Source organism: Magnolia sinica, chromosome 1 (genome assembly GCF_029962835.1).
Source record: "Magnolia sinica isolate HGM2019 chromosome 1, MsV1, whole genome shotgun sequence".
NCBI lineage: Eukaryota > Viridiplantae > Streptophyta > Magnoliopsida > Magnoliales > Magnoliaceae > Magnolia > Magnolia sinica.
In genome coordinates this window covers 6,789,690-6,815,499 of record NC_080573.1, presented here as the reverse complement: position 1 = coordinate 6,815,499, position 25,810 = coordinate 6,789,690, and the positions used below count along the sequence as shown (strand labels likewise).

The window sequence follows — 25,810 nt, the reverse complement described above, 5'->3', positions numbered from 1 at the left end:
TGTATTTTGAATTATGTTCATTTAGATTACAAATTTTGATGTGATTGTATATAGATTAAGACAATCAGTTACCCATTTAAGGGTTTTTATGTGGCCAGGCATAGATACAGTGTGCTCTTTGGTGCATAAAAATCCTTAAATTGTCCCTGTTTGGACAGTTCAATGCCGGATAGAATGTAATGCTTTCATTTAGCAATTCAAATGCACTTGCCTTTTCTATGCATCATCTCTCTTTCTCTCTGGATATGTTTCTTGCATTTATTTCCATTGTCAAATATCATCACTTTGTGTTGATACCTGACGTGGGAATCAAATACAAGATCAATATATCTGGAGAGATATGGGGAGATGCTGCCGGAATTTCGGTGTAGGCATTGAAATTTGAAAATGAAAGCGTTACAATCTATTTGGTCTTGGATGGGCAACTGATTTAGTCAGTTAAATAGACATACTCATTCGTAATCTAACTTAAACACATCATGTATACGTTACCAGAGATGGCTTCCATGACACCATGCAAGAACTGGATGCGGGCAGGAAGGTTAACTGTTGAATACATGGAAGGTGTTGTAACATTTCTAAAGTACGTGAAACAAAATTCAAATGGGGAAGACTGGCACAGCTGTCCTTGTGCCAAGTGTTGTAATATACGTGGGAAGATGACATTAGAAACCATTTCCGAACACTTGGTTTTTAATGGCATAGATCAAACGTACACGACATGGTTTCTCCATGGGGAACAACGTCTTGAAACAAGTGCGAGTACATTTGTCGATAATCGTAATGAAGATGTGTTGCCCAGAATGGTCGATTTGGTGAATGATGCTTTCGGTCATTTTCAACCCATTGAGTTAGATGCATGCATGGATGAGGTTAATAATGGAGATGATATTGAAGCTCATGATGAATTAGGCGATGAGGCTCGGTATAGGAAGTTAATGGAGGATGCAAAACAACCCCTATATCCATCGTGTAAACCAGAGCATACAAAGTTGTCTGTGACAGTGGAGTTGCTGAGTATGAAGGCTAGGTTTCGTTGGTCAGACAATAGCTTTACAGAGTTATTAAACTTGCTCAAGAAAATTTTGCCCAACGAGAACTCTTTGCCAAATAGTACTTATAATGCAATGAGCCTGATCAGTTCATTGGGTATGAACTATGAGACAATACATGCATGCCCTAACGATTGTATTTTGTACTGGAAGGACCATGTTGATAAGCAGTGTTGTCCAAAATGTGGAGCAAGTAGATGGAAATTTAATAGTGTTGTAAGGTCAACCGCCCCACATGTACCTTGTAAGGTGCTAAGGTACTTCCCATTAACACCGAGGTTAAAAAGACTTTACACTATACCAGAGATTGCAGAGAATATGATATGGCATTCAAAGTCGGCTCAAGATGATATTTACATGCGTCATCCAGTGGATTCGTCTATGTGGAAGATTGTTGATGAAAAGTATGCTGATTTTGCTGCGGAGCCACGTAACGTTCGTTTAGGACTTGCAACGGATGGATTCAATCCTTTTGGGAATATGAGCAATTCATATAGTTGCTGGCCTGTTATGATTGTTACGTATAATCTCCCGCCTCATTTATGCATGCGGAAGGAGTTTACCATGTTAACACTTTTGATCCCTGGAAAAAAAGGTCCAGGACATGACATTGACGTTTACTTGCAACCGTTGATTGCAGAGTTGCTTGAATTATGGAAATGATCTGTAACATATGACTCGCATAGTAAGAATATGTTCACAATGAGGGCAATTTTACTATGGGCAATACATGATTTTCCAGCATATGGACATCTTTCTGGTTGTAGGACAGGAGGAAAGTACGCATGCCCTATTTGTAGTGAGGAGACAGAATCGGTTTGGCTTGAACATGGAAAGAAGTTTGCATATATGGGACATAGAAGATTCCTGTCATCAGGTCATGACTTTAGGACTGATAGAACCAGATTCAATGGGAAAGAGGAAAAAAGAAAGGCTCTGAAGCGTATGAAAGGTTCAGATGTACTACGTAAAATGAATAATATTGAAACCGTTTTCGGAAAGCAAGTGGGAAAGACTAAGAAAAAGTCTAAGAATGACCCGAACAACATTACTGCCTGGACAAAGAGATCAATCCTTTTTGACTTGCCATACTGGGAGCATTTGCCCATTCGTCACAATCTGGATGTGATGCATGTTGAGAAAAATGTCACCGAGAACCTCATTGCAACAATCATGGATACAAAAGATAAGACTAAGGATGGTTTACAAGCCCGTCAGGATCTCCAGGCTATAAAGATAAGAAAGTCTATGTGGTCTGAAGAAAGAAATGGCAGGTTATTCTTACCCAAAGCTCCTTTCACGTTGTCCACATTTGAAAGAAACATGTTTTGTCTGACACTGAGCAATTTGAAAGTCCCAAGAGGATATTGTGCAAACTGGACACATCGTGTCAATTTAGAGGATTGTCAGCTAAAGGCCCTCAAGTCACATGATTATCACATTGTGATGCAGCAATTGCTACCAGTTTTGTTGATGCACTCATTTTTAGGAAAGAAGAAGACATTACGCACTGCCATTTGTGAAATGTCAAGATTCTTCAACGTCATATGTTCAAAAATTATTAATCGTGAAGAGCTTCAAAAGATAAAAAAATAAAATAGTGGAAATGTTATGTGTATTTAAAAAATATTTTCCGCCATCTTTTTTTTTTTGGTTCTTATGACACAACTAGTGGTGTACTTAGCAAAGGAGGTACAACTTTGTGGACCTATCAGATATCTGTGGATGTATCCTTTTGAGAGGTAACATTAATTAGCAGAATTTATCAACTTTCTTTTTCCATTTTTTTAAATTTATATCCATATCTGATTTTAATGTGTATAGGATGATGAGAACATACAAAAAGTATGTGACGAATCAAACTTATCCAGAGGGTTGTATTGTTGAACGCTACATACTGGAAGAGTCCATGATGTACTGCATGGACTACATGCCTGATAAGATGTTAGGAAGCCATAAGAGAGTGAAAAAGATATTCTATGATGAGGGTGATGATAATGCCGATAATTTCCAAATCGATAAAAAAGGAAAAAGTTATCTTCTTACTAATGTGCAATATCAACAAGCACGCAGATGGGTATTACAACATCACGCTGAAAATGCTCAATGGCTGGGGTAAGTTGACAAAAGTCTATGTTTCTATCCTTAATGTTTTTAAATTGTACTATATAAAGTAAAAAGTTTAATTCATACATTATATTATATGTGAATTGTAGGAAGTACAATGAATACATTCATGGCCAAACACGTAAGGGACAAAACAGGAGGGGCAATCCGTCGGTACAAAAAGAAGTAGACTACAATGCTTGGTTAAGGGAACAATTAGAGAATGAAGAAATGTCACAATTTAAGAGAATCGCTACTGGTCCTAGCTACAATGCCACATCATACAGTACATACTCAGTAAATGGATATGTTTTTTGCACATCAGACTCTGAAAAAAACTTGACAACACAAAACAGAGTCTCTATGAAAGCCTTAACTATGTTCAGGGCGAGTGCCAGGGATAAGAACTTGGTAGAACAGGAAGCCACCTATTATGGTATCATTAGACAAATTCTTGAATTAAACTACTTCACCTTTAAGATAACATTGTTCTACTGTGATTGGGTGCATATCGAAGATACTTCAAATGGATGTTATGTAGATCCTGAAACAAATCTGATATTTGTTAACCTAGGAAGGTTTAGAAGGAATATCAAGGAAGAGGATGAGCCATTTATACATGCATCTCAGGCGGCTCAAGTCTTCTATTGCAAGGATCCGACAAGAGATGACTGGCATGTTGTATTAGATGTTCCGAAGCGACTAACAAAAGATGCATATGCATTTGAGGATCCGCTAGTGTTTGAGGCCAGGTTGACTGCAGGTTCCTCGAGCCATTCCTTAGTAGATGATCTGTATGAACCAACTAGTGAAGATATACAAGAAGGGTCATATGTAGAAATTGTGTCAAGTAACCCACGTATTCAGAAGCGAAAAAGAAACTGATCAAGTTTCATATCAGGTTGAAATAAATTTAACTACTTTTACTATATTAGATTATTTTCCTTTTCATTTTTCTAAATTCAGTAAAAACTTATGCATGTGTATAGTGTCATCTCTTTATTATGTATAGCAACATATTAAAATACTAATAATCTTAATTTTTTTTTAGAAATTATGTCGTATATAGGGCCTTCTAGTTCTGCCCCAGGAAGCACCACAAAGATAAAAGTTTCAATTAGTCCAGTTGGAGAGATTACTGGAGATAACAAAAATCAATTCACCTCATTTCTAGGAAATGTGGTCAGGACTCATTGTCCAATTGCATACAAAGACTGGCGGCTTGTGCCAGATTCCATCAAGGATAATGTTTGGTCAACTATTTTGGTAAGCATTTAAATACATGAGTTTTACTTTCTAATGTTTATAATATAATTATTGTTGACTAATTGCCCTATTTAATGAAATATGTAGGCCAAATATGATGTTGGCGACAGTGGTGTAAAACTGCCATAATTAAGCGTGCTAATGATATGTGGAAAGACTGGAAGAACCGATTATGAGGAACTGTCCTGGATATGTATGATAATGATGGAGACAGGAAAAAAAATTGCCCTAATGGCGTAAAGCTAGAAGATTGGGTCAAATTCGTTGATTACGAATCTACAAAAGAGGCAAAGTCTCGTCGTGGAAAGGGAAAGGAATCCAGAAGCGAAATGAAGTTCCCTCACACGACTGGGCGACGGGGATCTGCTAGGACGGCAGAGTTGATTGTAAGTTTTTAATATAACTTTAATTTCTTTTAATCTAATTTAAGAATACACAATAATTAACATGATTTCTCATTGTAAATTACAGCAACAAAAAAATCCAGATACTCAAATCACAAGAACTGAATTGTTTCTGGCAACTCATACTAGATCCGATGGGTCTCTCCCTTCACAGGAGCTGAGCATCACAACGGAAAAAATAAAAGACATAGTTGCCAATGACCCGGCTTGTATACATAATGATTTAAATCATGACCCGGTTGCACAGGTTTTTCATTCATTCTCTTCACTTTGACATACTTAGCTTTCTGAACATTTTTTGTTACTAATATACATGCATTACTAATAATGGTTGATTATCATTTAGGTTTGTGGTCTTGATAAAAGAGGACGTGTAAGGGGGTTGGGTCATATTGCAAAAACTACCATTATTGCTTCAACCCCTTACATTAATGAAATTAGAGAAGGAAAGGGCGAAATTGCTGAGGTTAAAGCATCGATAATTGTATTAAAAGAGCAAATGGAAAATAAGATCAACGAGTGCAAGGACATGATATTGACCATTGGAGAACGTTTGCTTGAAGTTCAGAATCAAATAAATACTCCAGTTCAACCAATGCAATGCTCTCCAAGCACTGCTGGTTCTCAGGTATTTTAACAATAAAAGAATAATGTACAGTTACTATTTTATCCATGAAAATAATAAAAATTATTTCTTGTAAGCATTTTTTCGATCTGGCGATACCTCAAGTCATCGTGATGAGTCAGCTCCACCTCCACTTCTACGGGTGGAACAAATCTGTCATTTGACAGATATTTGTAGTCGAGTTGTTGCACGTGGGCGTCTGATTAGAGATAATGCAGGCATCCCTCCAGATTGCATCAAAGTTATATTGGATGTTGTTGAAGTTCCCAGTGCGAATGTGTTTGGTGACATTGAGAAGACGTTAGCCGATTGCGACGTGGGTGACGTTCTCGTTTGGCCTAGAGTGCTGACGAAAACATAAATTTTAAAGGAGTTTACTTAAAACTTTTCTTAAGTCAAGAACATATTTTTGTAATTTGGTCAGGACATATGGATTGTGTTTGAGGTTATTTTGGATATTATTTGACTAAATCTTTATCTTGAATTATTTAGTAGTTTTGCTTGACTAATCTAGTGATTTGTTTCAGCTTTTCATCTTCTTATGCATGACAGAAGGTACACATATTTCTATTATGATTTATTTTAATTTTTTCTTTGCTTATGCGTAAAATGTTCTGATTTAAATATTAAGAACTACGAGGTGGCTTGATCCCAATCTTCCAAACATTGGGTACGTAGGCAGCCGTTCATACTAGACCGTATCGGTGCAGCCACAATTTTATTTTTATTTTTTCCCTTCTCGTAGTGTGGATGCATTTTCGTCAGGATTACTTGGCAATAAGAGCGAGGTGGATGTAAGTTCTCGAAACCTTTAATTAATCTCAAATCATTTATATCTTTATCGCTTCATTTATATGCTGTCGTTAGGGTCAACTTGTAACTCCTTAGAACCCGCTCTGCCGTAAGACATTACGGTGCATAACGGTTCCCAACAGGTTAAGTTGCAAATTATTATTAAGAGTTGGTTGGATATATTTTATTTTTTGTAAATGTTGTTAATAGTTTGATGGATGATGAATGTATTTGTGAATGTAAATGAAAAAAAAAAACTTATTATATATATATATGTTATCAATGGAGGATGCCTTGTTTAGGGGGACATGAAATTTTGTAGCTTATGGTATGGTGCCCCAATATTGGTTGTATGTTACTAGTATGTAGTAGATAATACTAGGATCAATAGTAAACATTTTGTTTTGAGTAGAAGACCGAGTTAAAGAACTTGGAAGATGTACTTTTTATGCCTTTCAGCTTCAAACTGGATACCTTTTGGATAAACCAAACATCCATTCACCACTAGTTTTCCAACTTCAGATTCATACTTTGGAATTCAGATTTAACAAATACCAACCTGGCATGTTTTGGTAGGAAATGAATAGATAGTTTAATGTTTATTTTTTCTTCTTTTAATGCGATTTGTGTGATGGACGGTTGTAAGTGTTCGGTTTATGTGATTGAATTTGCTATTTTTTTCCTTATTTTTTCATTCCAAAGTTATCTGGGATTCTTTTAGTCTAATATCATCCCTTGCACTTGCATTAAGCACTTCTGTGGACATTTTCAAGTTTTGTATCTTTTACAGCATACATGGCTAACTCCAATGGTGATGGTTATTGCAAAACTGAAGATGTTAATGCAATTGACAATCATGATTTTTTTTCCCCAACTTGACAGTCATTGAAATCAACTGATTCAGGTGAGATTTTACAAGGACATTGGTAATGAACTACACATGCATTGGATTCTTTTCTTTAGTTTGATCTCCAAATTCTTGCATTTTACTACTAACAGTATTTGTTTTAGTTGCAATGCATGTTTGGGGATCTGTTTATCTTTTCTTCTTTTCCATTACACCTAGAGCTCTTCCTTAGCTCTGGAATTGTTTGCCTCTCTATTTATTCATTGGTTGCTAGGATCTTTGGCATGAATCTCTCATATACATGGAATCTAAACCATGGATATCTATTTAAATGGGTACATTTTCTCTTCTTTTTTTTTTCCCTTTCAAATAGACTATGTGCTTGAGCAAACACATAATATTTTCATATACAAATCAAGTTTCTTCATGTGGTCTCAAACAGTCAACATGCATGTGGGACCAGCCTGAATTATGGGTCAGGGCATCTATACATATAGGGTTCATCTGATGCATGGATTGTGCTAATTTTTGCACAAGGTGCTCCTCATGGTAGGCCCACGTTTTGGACAAGTTGGATGTTGCATGCATGACAGGTTAGAAGTTGTCCACTGGCTGGACAATAACCTACGGTCCAACTTAGCTGAACTTGATGCATTATCCCTGCTCATAAAAGAGTTCGAATTGTTGAGAAATAGGAATTTCCCAATTCCTACACTTTCCTTTGGTTATGTCGTTAGACTAGTGCATTAAATGCAGATTGCCTTGCACTGTTGTGTATTGATTCCAACATCTAAAGATCCTTTCAAACTATATTGTGCTCTCCCAGTGAATGCTATGAAGTTAAGAAATGCTCTTACCTGAACCTCTAATGGCTAGGATGAATTCTAATCTTTTATTTTGTTAATTGGTTTCGGTTAATTAAACTCTTCACATTTCATGGATCTGAGCTGGTTATTTGTAATATATGAAGGGTTGACTAAACTATTCTTTTCTTGGATTGAATCTGGTTGTTTGTAATATATGTAGGAAGGGCTCAAAAGAAGGTTGAACAAGAGCAGATACTAAGTAGCCAATTCAAGGCAAGGCATAGCCAACAGTTGAAGTTCCGGATAATTTCTTTTGTACGGGTCCTAGTTTAAGAGGGGAAAATGTTTAGTTTGTAGGGTAAGTCAATTTTTGTTGGAGTGGGCCACTTGGGTCATTTCCTCTTTTATTGAATTGAGTTGTTACCAATTTTGTGAATAAGATTCTTATCAAACAGTAGTGTGAATTATTTTTTGAATGACTATCAGGTGCAAGATTAAAAAAAATAATAATAATAATTTATCAATATTTTGTTTTATTTACAGATATTTTAGCGACGGACCAAATCCGTTGCTAATTTGTGAACATTAACAATCAACGACGGATTTGATGTCTGTCGCTTACTCATATTAGCGACGGATCTTATTCGTCGCTAATTTCCGACCGTTCAAAATCAACGACGGATTTGAGGTCCGTCGCTTACTCATATTAGCGACGGATCTTATCCATCGCTAATATTTTTAGTAACGACTGATTTTTTGAATTTTACCGACGGATTTTTTATTTTTTACGATGGATCTTATCCGTCGCTATGAAACGACGGACGTTATCCGTCGCAGATTAAACGACGGATTTTATCCGTAAAAAAAAAACGACCCAGTAAACAGCGACGGTCGAAATCTGTCGTTTATTTGGCTTTACAACGGATTTGATCCGTCGCAAATTGGCGATTTTGGCGTAGTGATTGGATCTCGGTTCACTGCGTTGTTGGCGTGCTGCGCAACAAAAAGTAGACAACATCATATGAAACTTTGAGAATTAAATGTCTATGGTTGAGAACTTATTATGGGCCATAAAAGTTTCGGCACAAGCTGATTTTGGTGTTTTTTCTTCACGTGGATTTTGGCAATAAACATCACAGTGGGCCTTATTAAGGTTTCAACCTTGTTGTTTCCTATATTGTGATCCACTTGAGTTTTGGATCTGCATCATTTTTGGAAATGAGCACGGTGTGGGCCTATAGAACTTTACCGTCATCCCAAAGGGTTCATCACACCGAGTCCTTTTAAAATGACCCTCCCATCTAGATGCTTTATCTTTTTAAAACCTTTGGGGGTTAGAATGGTTGACTTATTAATACCCAATTCCCACTATTTCTTGTGGGTGGCCTACTTGAGTTTTTAATTAGCCTACTTTTTTTTTTTAGTTCACATTGTAAATGAACTGGCGTGCATATAATAAAAGCATCATGGTGGGCTCCACAAAACATTTTGTTACATAAAAATTATGAAATTCAATATGCTCTATGGTCCAACTTCCTCCACAAATCCAAAGTTGAGCTTAGACAGCACGATTCGAGTGTTGAGTCAACACCGCTTATTTATGTTCTATTTTAGTTAAGTACATTAGTCCTAATGAAGCTTCTTTTGATAGAGGTTTGCTGGAATACATCCTAACCAATTGTGGGAAGATTTGGTGAGACTTCGGACTCACTCAAAACCGTATGGCCCTTACCATGGATTCCACCTTCATGTATACATTTATATCTACGTCATCCATCTATTTTTCAAGATCATTTTAAAAAAATTGTAGCTGATCCAATTATAAGGTGGATCATAGGAGAGAAGATAGTGGTGATTGAATGACCTACCTTTAAAAGCTTCTTAGGCCTACCTCAATGTTTCCCTAGTATTTATTTGTCATCCAATCTGTTAATAAGGTCACATAAGCCTAGATGAAGGAAAAAAAAGCAAATATTGGTTTGATTAAAACTTTTGTTGCTCATTAATTGTCAATCACCACTGTTTCCTATGATATGATCCACTTGATAATTGGATCTGCTTCATTTTTTTGATAATGCCCTAAAATGATATAGCAAAATGGATGGATCCTGTGGATAAAGAATACTTGACATCAAGGTGGGCCCATGGTAAGGGCCGCACGTCTTGGGTGAGTACAGGGCCTCACCTAAACTCTTTGATTGAATATTTCAACTTTTGATTATATAAAATTAGTTTGTTGACCTTTCATATTCCAATTAAAAAAGCCAAATGATCAAAGATTAAATTAATCAAATTAAGATATTATAATGGTTGATTCCACCATATCAAAAGATACTTTTAATACAACGTGTTTGAATAATTGGAAGATGATCCAGAATCAAAGGCTAGCTCCTAAATTCTGAGAAATGCAGTACCTATGTGAATGGAGACAAAATCACATCCTTTGCACAGTTCAGCGAGATTCACGCCGTTGATTAGGCGGACCCTATATTGTATATTCCAGGCCCAAAAATCTGATGGTTCAGTTCATCAAATTAGGCACACTTGTTAAGTTTTGATTGTTGGTTAATATATATATATATATATATATATATATATATATATATATATATATATATATATATATATATAAGGTCTGCTTTTGATACAAGTGTAGCCCAACTGGTTTAGACCAGCCTGATTTTTTGGGGCCATGTTCATTCGCACGGACCACCTGATGAATGGTACATTCAAGCACGCTTGCGCCGTGTAGGTGTGTACGGAGGCAATGGAATAAGGGCCAACTTAGCCTTTATCCCAATTTTTTAATAGACTAGATTTTTGTTTTTTAAAATTTTTTTTTTTAAACACATCCACACCAAACCCACTCACATACAGCCATGTGCATAACATGGGCACTTAATCTGTGGATCTCAATGTTGAAATAGAGTTTGACCACAAGTGAACTATGAAGTCCTAATTGGTTGAAGCTCTTATGTGTGTATTTTATCTATGCTGTCCACCTATTTTTTTAAATTTACTTTTGAATATAAACCTAAAAAGATAGTAGATTCAAAAGTAGACCACATCACATGAAACTTTGAGAATTAAATGTCTATGGTTGAAAACTTATTATGGGCCATAGAAGTTTTGGAACAAGCTGATTTTTGTGTTTTTTCTTCACGGAAGATTTTGGCAATAAACATCACGGTGGGCCTTATTAAGGTTTCAACCTTGTTGTTTCCTATATTGTGATCCACTTGAGTCTTAGATCTGTATCATTTTTGGAAATGAGAGCACGGTGTGGGCCCACGGAACTTTGCCGTCATCCCGAAGGGTTCATTGCACCGAGTCCTTTTAAAATGACCCTCCCACCTAGATTCTTTATCGTTTTTAAAACGGTTGGGGGTTGGAATGGTTGACTTATTAATATCCAAATTAAGTTGAAAAGACGTTTGAAAGGGATATGCCTCCCATACAGACGGAGACGGATTGCGTCCTACCCCCGCCCGTCTCTGGACCCAAATAGGCAGTTCTGTGGGTGGGCCCACCGTGATGTATCTGTTCATCCAAGCCGTCTATCCCTTTTTTCTTATCATTTAAAGGCATGATTAAAAAAAATAGGCAGATCAAACGCTTAAGTTGACCACGCCAAGTAATAAACTTGGTTGCATTAAATGCACAAGGTATTAAATGATAGTTGCATAAAATGCAAGAGTCAAGTGTGGTGTGGTCCACTTAAGCGTTGAATCTGCCTCATTTTTGTATTTATGCCTTAAAATGATAAGATAAAAGGGATGGACGGCTGTGATAAACGGATACATCACGGTGGGCACACCCACAGAACTGCCCGTTCGGAGCTAGAGATGGGCGGGGGTAGGACGCAATCCGCGTCCCATACGGACCCATACATTACGGTGGGCCCCACAGAGCCTCTGCGTGGACGGTAATCCATCCAGTCGGGGGCAGGACGCAATACGCCTCCCATTTAGTCTGTCTCTAGTAACATTGGCAGCACATGTACCAACACATCACGATGGTCCACTCATTAAATCGGCCACAGTGCAGACTGAATGTGACCCGCGACAATAGTCGTTAACTTAACATTTTTTCTCTATATGTGTGGGAAACGGATTGGCTACTCCCCTGACACCAGCCCCGGAGCTGGTGGTCGGTGCTCTGTGGGCCCATCATGATGTATGTGTTTCATCCATTCCGTCTATCTATTTTTCTAGATCAATTTATGGTAATACACAAAAAATGAGATATATCCCAATCTCAAGTGGACCACATTACAGGAAACAGTGTTGAATGAGCTTCGACCGTTAAAAGATTTTTGGGGGCCATAAAAGTATTGGATCAAGTTGATCTTTGTTTTTTCCCTTCATCTGGGTCTTTATGACCTAATAAACGGATAGGATTTCAAATAAACAGTACATTAGGCCTTAGGAGGATTTGAATGATGCATATCCAATCACTATTTTTTTCCTGTGGTGTGATCCATTTGAGATTTATATCCCTCTCATTTTTGGGGAAAAGAAATAAAATGATATTTTAAAAGGGATGAACGGAATGGATGAAACACATACATCATGGTGGGGCCCACAGAGCACCGACCACCAGCTCCGGGGCTGGTGTCAGGGGGAGTAGCCAATCCGTTTCCATATGTGTGGCCCACCTGACAAGCATATATCTTGACTTCTTGTCCATACGAAAATCACATTGCGACCTGTTTAGTTGTCCATTGCTAAATTGCTAACGTTTTCTTTTGTTCCTTGCTCGTAAAACAGCAATTTTCAGAGAGCTATTTTTTTAAAAAAAAATTTCAAAGAGCTATATCTTAAGCTATTATCATGCTACACCCATTTGTCCCTCTAAATGTATCACACGTGTAGGACATCCGAATGGTCTAGAAAGTGGGCCCCATCACAACTATTAACTGATGACGAAAATCGTGCTGGTCCACACATCAGGTGGGCCACAACTGTACATTGGATAAGATTGTGGAGCATTATTTATTTTGATGGTGTGGCCCGTTTGATGAATTGACCAGTTTGATTTTGTCATCAGGTGATCTCCATGATGAGACCCATCTTTTCAACAGCTCGGATGTCCAACCAAGAAAAATGTTGGTTGGAAAATGGTTTTGCTTGGTTAGCTTCACATGCTGTAGTTGTACGTGATTGTCTCTCATTTTCTACTCGGAGATCTTTCTCTACCGCGGAAATTTCATGCGCGTTGTTGGTAAATGTCAACGAGAAATACCAAGAAACAAGCAAAAAAATGTAGCAGGTAAAGCTCACATGCATGAATGGGAATAAGTGCCAGTCGTTTGTTAAATCCGGACCCTTCATTCATTGGTAGACTAGTCATGGTCCAAAATTTAAGCCCACAATTTCATTCCGACTGTTAAAATGGACTTTTCGTGTTGAATGAGATCGAGGGCCACTGTTTCCCATCGAAATTCATCTAGTTTGATTCTGAAAAATACTTCTTAGTTAGTCAATTAATTAGTTTTAGATAAATAATTTGTTTATGAAATTTAATCCTTTCCTTTCGTGACACAACTTCTCATTTTGTGCCGTCCATTCAGTTTTTCTGTAAATTTACTATAAATAAAAAAAAAAAGAAAACTCAGAAAATGGAAGACCTATCTTTCTGGAAAGTATGTTAATTGCACGGGAGCATAAGACTATGCACCTTCACATATTTGCCATCTTGGCGCATAGAAGGTACGAGGTCAAATCCATCCACTGATTGGTCTCACCATATTTCCTTAAAATCAATCTGGTCCACCTAGAAGGTGAGCCCCAATATTGAAAACAGGTGTCTGGGTTAGAAAACCTCAGCAAGTGTTTCACAACCATACATTTGTTTTGAAGACTGGTCCATTTGACCAGTGGATTAACCTAATTAGGTTTTTAATAAGTGGATTGAATCTCAGACCTACGTGCTAAGATTGGACATGTATAGCATGTGCATGAATTGTATTACACCCTGAGGACTTAGCAAATCTCATCTCAAGATAAGCTGAAGGAACGCTCCTTTCCTCTAATCACGGATTGGATCGCTGTTAGGCCCACCATGACGACCATGCTACATCCACTCGGTCCATTAGTTTGGCCATATGTGATAACATATGACTCCAAATGTTAAGTAGATTAGTGGGCCACGGCAATGCAAGCAGTGGGATTCAACGGTCACCATTGAAACCTTAGCTGGGAAATTATTATCTTATATATGTTTACCAAACATACAGTTTTTTTTTTTTTCTTATTTTTTAGCATTTACTTTTAACATAAGCGGTTAAAAAATAATAATAATAATAATAAAACAATTTCAATCAATTCTGCAGTACTTACGCAACTTTGCATGAATCCAAATGGCCCCTTAATGCATGGACCGTCTAGCCAAAAGAAGAGGGTTTTCAATTATCATATGAGCTGCATGTGGTCCATGTGAATAACTTCGGATGAACAGCTTCTTGTTCATGTCTGGCAGGCATACCTGATAGTTTAATAATCTGCTAGGTGGGTCCCACATGGTCAATTGCCAGGTTTGGACTTAACTTTCCGTAATTATCTCTTTCCACTAAACATTTGTTGATTACGCAGGGCACCGTTGAATTTTAGCATTGGACCAATAAAAATTCCACCGTCCATTTGCTTTTAAGGTTCTTCTTTCTTCTCCTCCTCCTCCTTCTATCTCCTCCTTCTTCCTTCTCTTAGATCAGTACAAGCATCTTTAGTCATGGTGAACAATCTTATACTAAAACCCATTAATTTAGTCTTATTAACCATACTGCCATTCCTCCTTCAAAGCCCCGTTACAGCCCAGGAAGTATTACTAGCGTACTGCGAATCTGGACGCAATTACACTTCCGGTAGCAGGTTCGAGACCAATCTCAACCTCCTCCTCTCTTCTCTAACCACCAACGGCTCCATCAACGATTTCTACAACACCACCTCCGGTGTAAGTCCTGACATGGTATATGGCCTAGCGCAGTGCAGAGATGATTTCACTACTGAAGCATGCAGGAACTGCCTCAACATTTCAGCAGTGCGTATCATCCAGAGATGTCCGAACCAAAAGGACGCAACCATCCGGCGCGTCGACTGTGTTTTACGATACTCAGACCAACGGTTCTTCTCCCAACTTAATCTGGATGACAGCACCTGGGACTACTCTTGGAGTGGTGACAACGTATCTAACCCAGTTTACTTTAATCAACAGCTACTATCGCTGATGATTAATCTATCGTCTTCCGCTTCTTCCCTGTCGTCCAAGTTTGCGACAGGGGCGGCCCGTCTTAATAACTTTGAAAACATATATGGTATGGTGCAGTGCACTAGAGATTTATCAGAGACTGATTGTTATTCGTGTTTAAGATCAATGATCGGACGGATTCCGAGCTGTTGTGATTCGAAAGAAGGTGCCCGGCTTGCTACTTTAAGTTGTTTTATAAGGCACTCAATAAATCTCTTCTTTCAAGCATCGCCGCCGCTGCCGCCTTCTACAGATGTGAATAATACGACAGGAGATGGTAAGGACTTTTTTTTTTTTTCGCCCACTTGGATGATTTTTCTTTTTCTTCTTTGATAGATAGATTGAAAATGAATTTCTGTTTAAAAAGAAAACCAAGAAAGTGACCTTGAAGAAAGTGGGGTTGCCCACTTATTACAATAGGCAATCTTGATGAGAAGATAATAAGATTCGTGTCCGTTGATCAATCTGATGACCCAAGTGGATGGAAGATGCCTGAGAATCTTTCATTATAGAATACCATAGTTACCCAATCTTTGGCCTCTTCTGTATTGTTGCTGTAGCTAGGTTTTTTTTATTTTTATTTTTATTTTTTATTATTTTTATAATTATTATTTCTCTAACCATCCATTTATTGGACACTGCTGGGAAGATTACGATCTTCCAATAGAGTGGACATCATCCTAGAACCGTCAGATTAATGGTTTTGATCATGGAATCATGGGCCCACTTTGACAACAGTGAGGATCAGGACATCTTCTATTTCACATATCATCGCCATCTCGCATCAATATGTACCACAGGTTCTATTTCACTGTGGTCCATAAAGGAAATATTGATATGAGGTGGGATAAATAGCCCTTAATTCCTCCACCGTGGATTCGATGCTCCTCCAATTGGATGGTCAAGATTGTACAGTGCGCGCTATTTTTCTTATTTCTTTTTAATCAATGTTCCATTGGCAATGGGCACTATGAATTGGATGGCCCGGATTGCTGCACAGGTGAGCCGCTTGTATAGTGTACGAGTCCCATCTCAGGTTTTATAATAGGGAAGACCATCATTGCTAACACCTGTATCAATGGCGAGCTTGGCTAAGCCCGCCAATCATCTATAAGCCACCATGCTAAATCTTTCTATAATGAGGGTCCCACTATTTAGATGCCTTAATCGAGAAATCAGACAACCCACCTTACCAGGTGGGCCACTGATAAAATAAACATACTGCTGAAAGAAATTGCCAAAGTTCCATAAACCAACTGCCTCTTGCTGACAATTGAGGCCTGACTCTACCAACCTGACGTTTGGGCCAGGTCATCTACGTGACCGGACCACATTTAATGGATGGCTTCGATCTTTCTCTCGTCTGACACACATACATGCATGTAGACTTAGAAAACCTAATTTGGTTGGTTTTGTTATTTTAAGTGTCTCTTATCTCATGGTGATGCAGGAAAGAAGAATACAACGAAATTGGTTATTATAATCGTCGTCCTTGTGGTTGTTACATTAGTTCTACTCGGCATCCTATGCACTTTTATGTACAGAAGGAGGAAAATGGGAAGAAAAATTGGTAAAATCCCTATCACTTGAGTAATTTTAATTGGGACCATCCATCTAGCTGTTCAAATCGTGTGTAGATTGGATAATCCTAGCCATCTGAGTAATTGGCTTCAACATTTGTGTATGTGTGTGTGTGTGTGTATAAATTGAGGGATCCTTTATGTCTATTTTAAGGATGGCCAAAGCTGACAAAAAATTTGTTGAGGAAGGCGGCAATATTCAATGGCCGACAAGTGAAGGCGGCTAGTGACTAAGATTATTTGACTATATTATTTTTAAAAAGCATTTTCCATTTAGGATGGGCCCTGTACGAAAGTGGCCGCATAAAACTAATAATAATGGAAAGTGGGGGACGGTGAGGACGTTATATCATTTGTACTAATGATACATTTGCCACAGGAGATGACGGAAAACGGCTAGACTGGATAGAAAACAGCTAGATTATTTTAGTGCATGAGCCCAAAAAGAAAAAGAAAGTAGATTCAGATCTCATATGGTCCACACTGTGGGATTCAGTGTGTTTGAATGCCCACAATTAAAATTTGGATGCATCTGAAACTTGGTCTGACACCTCATCCACGTGGGACACACATAATGGATGGGCTGGATTTGTGAAGCACACCTCAGTGGGCCCAACAAATGATTATGAATGTTTTAATGGGAGGGTAACCCTCTCAGCTTTTGTACGTGGTGTGGCCTACAAAAGTCAGACTTGATTTTTAAGCCCTAGGCCACCATAGAATGGTGCGTCTGACTGATGGGGTTGATGCTCACCAGCACACCTGCGCACTTCCGCACGGGTCTCTTAGGCACAAAATTTAAGCAGTCTGTGTTTTTATTTTTGCTCCTAATCAAAGATGTGATTGGGGGATTTGATTACATCACATTCTTTATAAATTCTTTATGTTACTATTCACAAATACATAAGAAAAAATTAAAAACAAAAAAGATTTCCATCTTTTTCTAGTTTTTATTACACACATCTCTTCTTCTTTTACTTTATTTTGAATTGTACCAAATAAAACCAGGTATTTTTCATTCACCCTAATCATATGAATGTAGCTAGGTGTGTGTGTGTGTGTGTGTGTGTGTGTGTGTGTGTGTGAGAGAGAGAGAGAGAGAGAGAGAGAGAGAGAGAGAGAGAGAGAGAGAGAGAGAGTAATTCTTTCCCTGTCATTCATGTTTTTATTAGAAAATTTAAACCTGGTTTTTTCTTTCAATTGTTTTATTTTACAGGTGTAAATGGTGGAGAGATAAGGAGCTTGGAAACACTACTATTTGATTTAGAGACACTCAAAGATGCCACAGATGACTTCTCTGATGCAAATAAGCTCGGTGAAGGTGGCTTCGGTCCTGTTTACAAGGTAATTAATATTTTATTATGTAAATGAGTATTCTTTCCTCTTTTTTTTTTTTTTTTTTTCTGGCTCATCTAAGTTACATGATATCCAAGCTGCATCCTTTAAGGGGTTTAAATTCTGATAGGTGGGATCCATTTTTCGTTCAGCCAAACTGTTTTGTTGCATTCCACTTTAGATGAACACTGTCTCAAAAACCTAATTAATATATAAGAAAATCTTAGCCTCTCGATACGTGGCCTACAGATGGACAGTTAATTAAGAGAGAAATAGAACAGCTATACATGTATAATTGAAAAGTCGCAAGAATTGGTCGCTGGGATCTTCAATTCTAGGAAATTTTCTAGAAATGGTCTCCCACCGTGGGAGCTACAAAACAACGGTCTGCATTACAGAACCATTGATCCCACTTATTAGAATTGAAAACCCATAAACAAAACTACCTGCATATCATTTAATTCCTCTTTATAAAGATCAAACCTACTTTTGCCTGGAAAAACATGCAGGGTGGCAAATGGCCTGGTTAGCACACCCGGTCAAGTCTGGCATGCTTTAGGCTGGGCTTGGGTGAACCATGAGGCTCGTGGGTTAGACTCAAATCTTAGTTTCAAGCCCAATAATTAAGTGGGCCTGACATGGGCTTGCATTTGCTTAAAGGCTAGAGACTTGGGCCTAGACCACCTAAGTTATTTAAGATTTGTGGGCTTGCCTGAACTTAGATCATTGACTATGGGCTGGATTTGACATCAGTTGGCCACGCCCATTTTCCACCCTTGAAGAAATAAGCAGTAGTTTTCATGCAACCGTCAGTTAGTTTCAGATACTGGGCCCACAAGATGAGTGGAAGATAGATTTTTAGGCCGGGCTAGATGGGTAGCTCCAATGTTCCCCATGTATTGAGCTGTGACTGAGTGGACACTGAGTTAAGCATATGCTTATGGGATTAGCAAACATCTTCTACGTTGAACTTGATTTATTTATTTATTGTTTTTTTTTTTTTTTTCCTGCAGGGGAAGCTAATGGATGGTCAGGAAATAGCAGTGAAAAGGCTGGCGAGAACGTCGGTGCAAGGAGTTGAAGAGCTTAAAAATGAAGTGGTGTTGGTTGCTAAACTTCAGCACAGGAACCTTGTAAGGTTGCTGGGCTGTTGCTTGGAAGGAGAAGAGAAGATGCTTGTCTACGAATACGTTCACAACACCAGCCTCGACTCTTTTCTATTTGGTTTGATCCCTTCTGACACAAATCACTCCATTATTTTTATTTTAATTTTTTAATTTTTTGTTAGTTCTAAGTGGGTTCCAACTGCGGACTGGGCTGAAGAATGTCCAAGTCCAACCCATGAGCGACCAGAATCCACGCCAGCCCAGACCATGATCTAGGCAATCAGGGGCAGGCCATCCAAAGCCCAGTATCAACTCTTTAGTGTTGGGACTCGTGGAAGCACACAGAGAGAATCAAGCAAAGTAATCACAATCGCACAAGCAAACCCAAATAGAGAATAATTCTAAACTAATTTACGTGGAAAAACTATGGCACAAAGCAATGAGTAATATACTATGAAAGCAACATTACAAGAGATATATGATCTAACTGATTCAAACAACCCCTCAAATCTCCTTTGAATCCGTAGCTATGCCCTTGAACCCTTAAGAACAACTTAGAAAGCCCTAATCCTTCCTTAATCCCGATTACATCTGATATATATACTATCACAGCCAGAATAGGAAACAAATCGTACACCATAGCAATTATGTACATGTCTTCGATGGGACCTTCAATGTGATCGACATCTATCGAAGACCTGTCAGTGACATCGAAGCCTCCTTCGATGCTATCGAGTAGTACATCTAAAACTATCCAACAATCAATTATGATTTTTCTAGATTTTCTTGATAGGGAGTATCTATTGATGGCATCAACATCTGCTTGATGGGATTGAGTGGTCTATCGATGTCATCGAAAGAGCTAGTTACAAACAGATTTAAGACATTGAACAATAAGTTCTAAATGAGTTCAGACAAGCTCTCTAATTGTCTTTTTACGAGACAAAAGTGCATGTACCGCCAATTTATGTGTGCGGCTTAAAACTTGGGCAAGATGAGGTGATATGAAACCTGGTCCAGCCCATTTAGACCCTAGTTCAACTTAGCAGGGATGACCTGATGTTATTGTGAGTCTGGGCCACTTTGTGCAAGTTGTTGGCTGAAAGACCCGTTGGTTGGTCTAAACGCGAGTGTTATGCCCAAAACATAATTGGCGTGTGCTTGGGCTCACATTTGTTTTAATGGCCCAACTTCTTTAACATTGGTGTGCTTACTAATTGATGGGTAACCCAAGTCCAATTTCTCATCTCAGGGATTGGGCTGGCCCAGACATCTTTCTGCCCACTCCCTACAGTTCATAATCTCATCCTTCACTACTACTGGTTTTTTTTTTTCATAGCAGTGAAGTAACACAATAAACCAGCCCTTCAAAGAGTGGCAAAAGTAGGGCTGTCAATGGGCCGGGGCGCAAAAATCAAACTTTGGAATAGGCCCAACTTGAACAATTCAAAATCTAGGCTGAAGCCAACCCCAAGCCTGGCCTGTTGACAGCCCTAGCTAGTTAAATAGTTGCTTCCAAAACTGGCCATGACCAGCTCCCAAATGCTCATGTACTTATTAGGATCATCAAGGCCTGGTGAGTGGGTCATGATTTTATTTTATTATTATTATTTTTATCAATAACTATTCCTACTACCAAAGATCAGTTGCTAATTAATACATCATTCTTGCATTTTTCCTTCTAAATAATCTCCCATCTTTAATCTCTTCTTGTCACTGTTAATTCAATTAACCTTTTTCTTGCTGATAAGTTCTATTTTGTGGCAACAGATCCAATCAAATGCCTAGAACTTAATTGGGAAAGACGAAACAAGATCATCGTAGGGATCGCTCGAGGTCTTGTTTATCTCCACGAAGATTCTCAGATTAAGATCATTCATCGTGATTTAAAAGCCAGCAATATCTTGTTAGACAAATATATGAATCCTAAAATTTCAGATTTCGGTTTGGCACGCCTATTTGGTGGAGACCAAACTCATGGAAATACAAGTCGGATTGCTGGCACATAGTAAGTTAGAAACTTCAATCCCTTTTTCATTCAATCATGCACCAATAATTCTATGTTCCCAGTGAATTCTGATTCTCCTTGGAATCCTACCTGGGATACATGAGATCGTATTCAAACATCATTTGATTCTATGCAGCGGATATATGGCACCCGAGTACATCATTCATGGCCAGTTTTCAGCGAAAACGGATGCATATAGCTTTGGCATTTTAGTTTTAGAGCTTGTGACAGGACGGAAGACAATTGGTTTTCGCGAATCCGAAAGTGATATGGACCTTACAAACTATGTGAGTATGGAATATTTAGAATGTAATCTTCTATCTGTAATCTACTGATTCACTTTCAGGAATGTAGAGGAGATCTATGAGAAGAGGATTGAAGTGTATCACAGCATCACTCATGTTAACATGGCACATGTGTGAAATCCAGGCCATTGATCAGTTGGGTCAGAAGACTCGAACCGTGAACATGTCATGGCCCACAAATCAAGCAGTGGGCCACACTCGTTAGAGAAAATGTAGCATCTTATATTCAATATTTGCATGCAGGCTGCCTGATTAGTAGACCCACCTGAGGGCCTGGGCGGGTTTGTAGTCGGCCCCATCTGATTAATGGGCAGATTCTTGCACCCATGTGCGGTGTTGGCAACTGTACCACGAAGATCATGATTATAAAGATGGAGACTGACAATGTGCACTCGACAGACATGGCGGCTTTGGAGCCAAGGAAAGCCGTTGGAGCTGATCGATGAAAATCTAGGAGGAAATTACGAGCCAGCTGAGGTGCTGAGGTGCATTCACATTGGATTGTTATGTGTGCAGCAAGAAGCAACAGCGCGGCCCACCATGTCATCAGTTCTTCTCATGCTCGACGCCTACTCTGTCACCCTCCCTGCTCCTTTGCGACCTGCCTTCTTCATTGGAGAGACAAATATGGAGTTTGATTTATCCCCAACGGATTCAAATTTTCATGAAAGTGAGACGGATAAATCTGTAAGTTCACTTCTGCCACTTTCTAGGAATGAGGCATCGATTACCGAATTACACCCTCGATAGGTCTAAAGAGTGTTTGTTTGAGAGAGGTTTATAAATCAGATAATAGTTCTTTGAACTGTTTCCGTAGTTTTCCGGCTCATTCAACTGTTATTTATAATTCTCTTATAAAACCGGTGCTGCATTTGGTATTCCTCATGTAGCATTACTGAAATGAGATGTTTATGGTGATATTGATTGTGAAATAGACATTTTCTATATAGCATGGTTAATGACCAAAATGTAGGCAATTTATTGAGTGTTTAAGATAATCCAATCGGTGGAATTTCAGGCCATCACCAATGTGGACACGAGAAAAACCTGTTTTTCATATCCATCTTCCTCTGAAATTAACAGCGTTGTTGGGGACTTTACACGCGGCCATATTACTACATCACTCGAAGTAAATGTCTTTTTATTGCATTCAGAGCTATCAGTAAGATAGCATTTGAAAGATAAAGTTGGACTAATGACATGTATGTTTTGGACAAGCATAAACGTGATAGTACTTAGACAAATCTCCGGATTCAGTAGAATGATATATTCACGGAGAGATGCTTTCAACATTCGACATTCTTCCACAACGTCCCTTGCGATCAATGGCCAAAGCTCCATCTGATCCTGGGAAAACATGATAAGACCAATGCCATTTCTAGCAATAATTTCCGTAGTTATCTCCCCGGGAGCCCTCCATTTTAACCTTACTCAGGCGTTGCAAATGAATGAAAAGAAGTCCTGATGAAACCTGAATATCATACAAAACAAAGTCTGGATTAGCAAACATTTTTCAAGTATAGGAGTGTATATATTCAGATGTAGCCCAAATCACAATCTGAGCTAATCTGGGATATGTTCATTCCACTTGCAACGCGTTTGGGATTGCAGAAAATTGCACCTGCTTAATCTAGGATATAGTTTTTCTACCTTTGCTATACCAAATTATTGTCAAGATACATAAATTTTCGTAGACATTCACATTTTGAGGGACATCCAAACATGCCCCTAACAAAAGGAGAGTCTAATTAATCAGCTAAAAATGTAAGAAGAGAAGTTTTCAATTTCCATATTATTCATAGTGAAGAAAAACTAATAAAATAGCCTCATGTGTTCAAATCAATCACGAATTCAATATATACTATTGCCAATATGGTAATTGAATTGTTCGCATCTTTGAATCTGTAAGTCCGTTTGAACCCAAATTTGGAACACATGTTCCCAAGGGATAAATCTTCAATCTTTTAGGTTACATATCCGAACAAACATACACATCGGCTCAATCAAACAACATACACATCGGCTCAATCAAACAAAGGTTTGATATGAATTTATGATAAAACGATACCGTTTTTTGTTCGCATTTTATGAAATGCTGAAGCTTAAAATTTTGAAAAATATTTGATCTTAGAAGTATCCAAGGATACATATGTAGAATACAATCAAAACTCTAGAATATACAAACCAATGCCAATCCTTTAAAGTATGAGGTCTCTTTCTAATCTATCTAAGATGAAGGAGAAGCATAAAGCCACCATACATCTCCTAGAATAGAGCTAGGGCATGCACAAGGAAACCCTTCTAATAAATGGACCCCACATATATGGATGTATTGATGAAGGGAGGAAAGATGACGGACTCTCTCTTGTTGACATGGGATTTTGATGTACATTAGGTCACAGACACTTTCATGGCAAAGATGGACCAGAGAAGGACCAATAGGAGGCAGAAATGATCCAGACACAAAACCTTAAATCAATCGTATCTCGCAAACTGGGATGAGTTTTTCAACATATTATATATGATTTTGGGGTAGGAGGATCTACTTAAGCCAACTAATCCCGCTACACTATGTTTCCCAAGCCGGATTTGCAAGCTTACATCAGATCGATGGTCAAAAGTCCCATTTAGTTTTGTTTTTATTATAAATAGTAAGTTTTAGTTCAAGTATAACTTTTGATCCTCTTGAGTTGTAGAAGTGGTGTCCAACATGAAGAGGGTTTAGAATAGTTAGGAGAAAAAAGTAGGAATAGAGGTTGTCTATAAATAGTAAGTTTACTATTTATAGTAAGTCACATTTTTAGGGTGTTTGAGTTGGAGTATAAGTCTAAAATTGTCCTAGGTTTGAGTTCCTTATTTAAAAAATTGTAAATTTTTTTTTCCTTTAATCATCAATCAAGTTATTTTGAATTTATTAAGAATTATTCATGCTTTTATCTCTCGTGGATTGAGGGTAGTTATCCCTTGATAAAGACGGTGATTGACCTCATCACGTCCCTCCCTGCACCAGATTTGGACATGGCCCAAATGAGCAGAGATGCATCCCTTTGACCCATTGTGCTTGTCCAATTATAATCTAAATGATTTGCACGTAAAAATCAACAGTCTGCACCTCTACTTTGTTATGAAGCCCAGAATGTTCTCTATGTCAAGGTCGACTCCTCAGGCGCTTCAATGTCAGGAATGATAAGGCATCTTTATCTAGTGATCTGACCCTGGATATTGGCCCCTGATGGTCTATCGTCGCAATCCTCTTTGAGGCAACTATGCTAGAGGGATGTGCAAATTTACATACTCAGCACTTTGGGCTTGAATGGCATCACACCACATCAATGTACATTTCCTGCAGTTAGGTTCAAACTAGGGTACCAAATGGGCCAGCCAGGGTCAAGGAATGCCCACATCCCACCCATGAGCCTAAGACCTGAGTCCAAGCCAGCCTAGCTCATGAGCTGCTCAATTGAGCCATGGTCGTGGTACATGTAATGCAAGCCCATGTCCAGCCACATCAGTTGCAGATCCAACCCATGCCTGGGGATCAGACCAAAGCGAGCTGAGCTCAAGCTTAGCCAAGCTAGCATAGCCCGTTTGCCTCGTTCTTTCAAGATTGTCATTGATGGTGCGGGCTCGATGAAATCCCAACCAACTTAGCACATTGTTTGGGCTGTGTCTCAAGGCCTGTGGGTTAGACTAGACCTGAGTTTTAGGCCCAAAAACTATCCGTCTGTACTTGGGTTGAATTTGTTTAATGGCCCAATAAGTAGGCTTTGTCCAACTTTTTTGACATTGATGGGCTTAGTGCCTGTTTGGTAAATGTCTAAAAATGAGTTCATCTCATTTTAGTTAATCGTAATTATGCATTAGAGATCATAATTTTCTTAATCCTTACAAGAAGGAAATACGATCTCCAATACATAATTATGAGTAACTAAAATAAGATGAACTCCTCTCAAGAAAAATACAATCTCTAATACATAACTATAATTAACTATAATGAGATGAACACTTTTTAGGAGCCACCCAAACAGGACCTTAGAATTGATTCATAACCCAAGCCAAGTTCTCATCAGTTGGGATGGGCCTAGACTCAAGCCCTGGACATCCTTCGTGCTAGAACAGTGGAGCCCAGGTGATACTCCCAATAGTTAATGGTCTCGCACCACCAATCTTCTTTTCTTTTCTTTTTTTCTGACATGGTAGCAAAGTAACACCATGGACAGCCCTTCAAATGGTGTTGAATAGTTGCTTCCAAAATCGGTCATGCCAGCTACTAAAAGATCATGCACTTATGCAGGCTCATCAAGGTATGGTGAGTGGGCCATTTTTTATTTTT

General features: G+C 38.5%; 4 protein-coding genes across 5 annotated transcripts; all 4 read left to right on the top strand.

Annotated features, from left to right (window-relative positions):
* The first annotated feature begins 497 nt into the window (after nt 1-497).
* Nucleotides 498-1,715, top strand: LOC131225557 (uncharacterized). Its single transcript, XM_058221134.1, has one exon. It carries the CDS (start codon nt 498-500, stop codon nt 1,713-1,715), a length of 1,218 nt encoding a protein of 405 aa, XP_058077117.1.
* Nucleotides 1,716-2,863: 1,148 nt separating this feature from the next.
* LOC131225475 (uncharacterized) lies at nt 2,864-4,043 on the top strand. Its single transcript, XM_058221038.1, has 3 exons — nt 2,864-3,167; nt 3,269-3,444; nt 3,733-4,043. The coding sequence occupies exons 1-3, from the start codon at nt 2,878-2,880 to the stop codon at nt 4,041-4,043; spliced, it is 777 nt and encodes a 258-aa protein (XP_058077021.1). The 5' UTR covers nt 2,864-2,877.
* A 501-nt stretch (nt 4,044-4,544) lies between these two features.
* LOC131225379 (uncharacterized) lies at nt 4,545-5,814 on the top strand. The gene is made up of 4 exons (XM_058220940.1): nt 4,545-4,810; nt 4,983-5,075; nt 5,175-5,456; nt 5,572-5,814. The coding sequence occupies exons 1-4, from the start codon at nt 4,616-4,618 to the stop codon at nt 5,812-5,814; spliced, it is 813 nt and encodes a 270-aa protein (XP_058076923.1). The 5' UTR covers nt 4,545-4,615.
* An 8,753-nt stretch (nt 5,815-14,567) lies between these two features.
* LOC131237936 (cysteine-rich receptor-like protein kinase 44) lies at nt 14,568-22,429 on the top strand. 2 transcript variants are annotated; one of them, XM_058236029.1, is made up of 7 exons: nt 14,569-15,420; nt 16,594-16,713; nt 17,940-18,067; nt 19,072-19,282; nt 20,935-21,172; nt 21,309-21,459; nt 21,877-22,429. In XM_058236029.1, exons 1-7 carry the CDS (start codon nt 14,628-14,630, stop codon nt 22,225-22,227), a joined length of 1,992 nt encoding a protein of 663 aa, XP_058092012.1. In that variant the 5' UTR covers nt 14,569-14,627; the 3' UTR covers nt 22,228-22,429. The 2 variants fall into 2 exon arrangements, with proteins under 2 accessions (XP_058092023.1, XP_058092012.1); XM_058236040.1 differs by lacking the exon at nt 16,594-16,713 and having other exon boundaries at nt 14,568-15,420.
* Nucleotides 22,430-25,810: the final 3,381 nt, after the last annotated feature.

What these genes read in the sequence shown, in the direction of transcription:
- LOC131225557 (XM_058221134.1), top strand. Translation starts at nt 498, where the DNA reads ATGGCTTCCATGACACCATGCAAGAACTGGATGCGGGCAGGAAGGTTA.
- LOC131225475 (XM_058221038.1), top strand. Translation starts at nt 2,878, where the DNA reads ATGATGAGAACATACAAAAAGTATGTGACGAATCAAACTTATCCAGAG. An exon ending in GAAAATGCTCAATGGCTGGG is followed by an intron (nt 3,168 to 3,268) that starts GTAAGTTGACAA and finishes TGTGAATTGTAG; the next exon opens with GAAGTACAATGAATACATTC. An exon ending in CTACAATGCCACATCATACA is followed by an intron (nt 3,445 to 3,732) that starts GTACATACTCAG and finishes TTGTTAACCTAG; the next exon opens with GAAGGTTTAGAAGGAATATC.
- LOC131225379 (XM_058220940.1), top strand. Translation starts at nt 4,616, where the DNA reads ATGTATGATAATGATGGAGACAGGAAAAAAAATTGCCCTAATGGCGTA. An exon ending in ATCATGACCCGGTTGCACAG is followed by an intron (nt 5,076 to 5,174) that starts GTTTTTCATTCA and finishes ATTATCATTTAG; the next exon opens with GTTTGTGGTCTTGATAAAAG. An exon ending in CAAGCACTGCTGGTTCTCAG is followed by an intron (nt 5,457 to 5,571) that starts GTATTTTAACAA and finishes CATCGTGATGAG; the next exon opens with TCAGCTCCACCTCCACTTCT.
- LOC131237936 (XM_058236029.1), top strand. Translation starts at nt 14,628, where the DNA reads ATGGTGAACAATCTTATACTAAAACCCATTAATTTAGTCTTATTAACC. An exon ending in CCTCGACTCTTTTCTATTTG is followed by an intron (nt 19,283 to 20,934) that starts GTTTGATCCCTT and finishes TTGTGGCAACAG; the next exon opens with ATCCAATCAAATGCCTAGAA. An exon ending in AGTCGGATTGCTGGCACATA is followed by an intron (nt 21,173 to 21,308) that starts GTAAGTTAGAAA and finishes GATTCTATGCAG; the next exon opens with CGGATATATGGCACCCGAGT.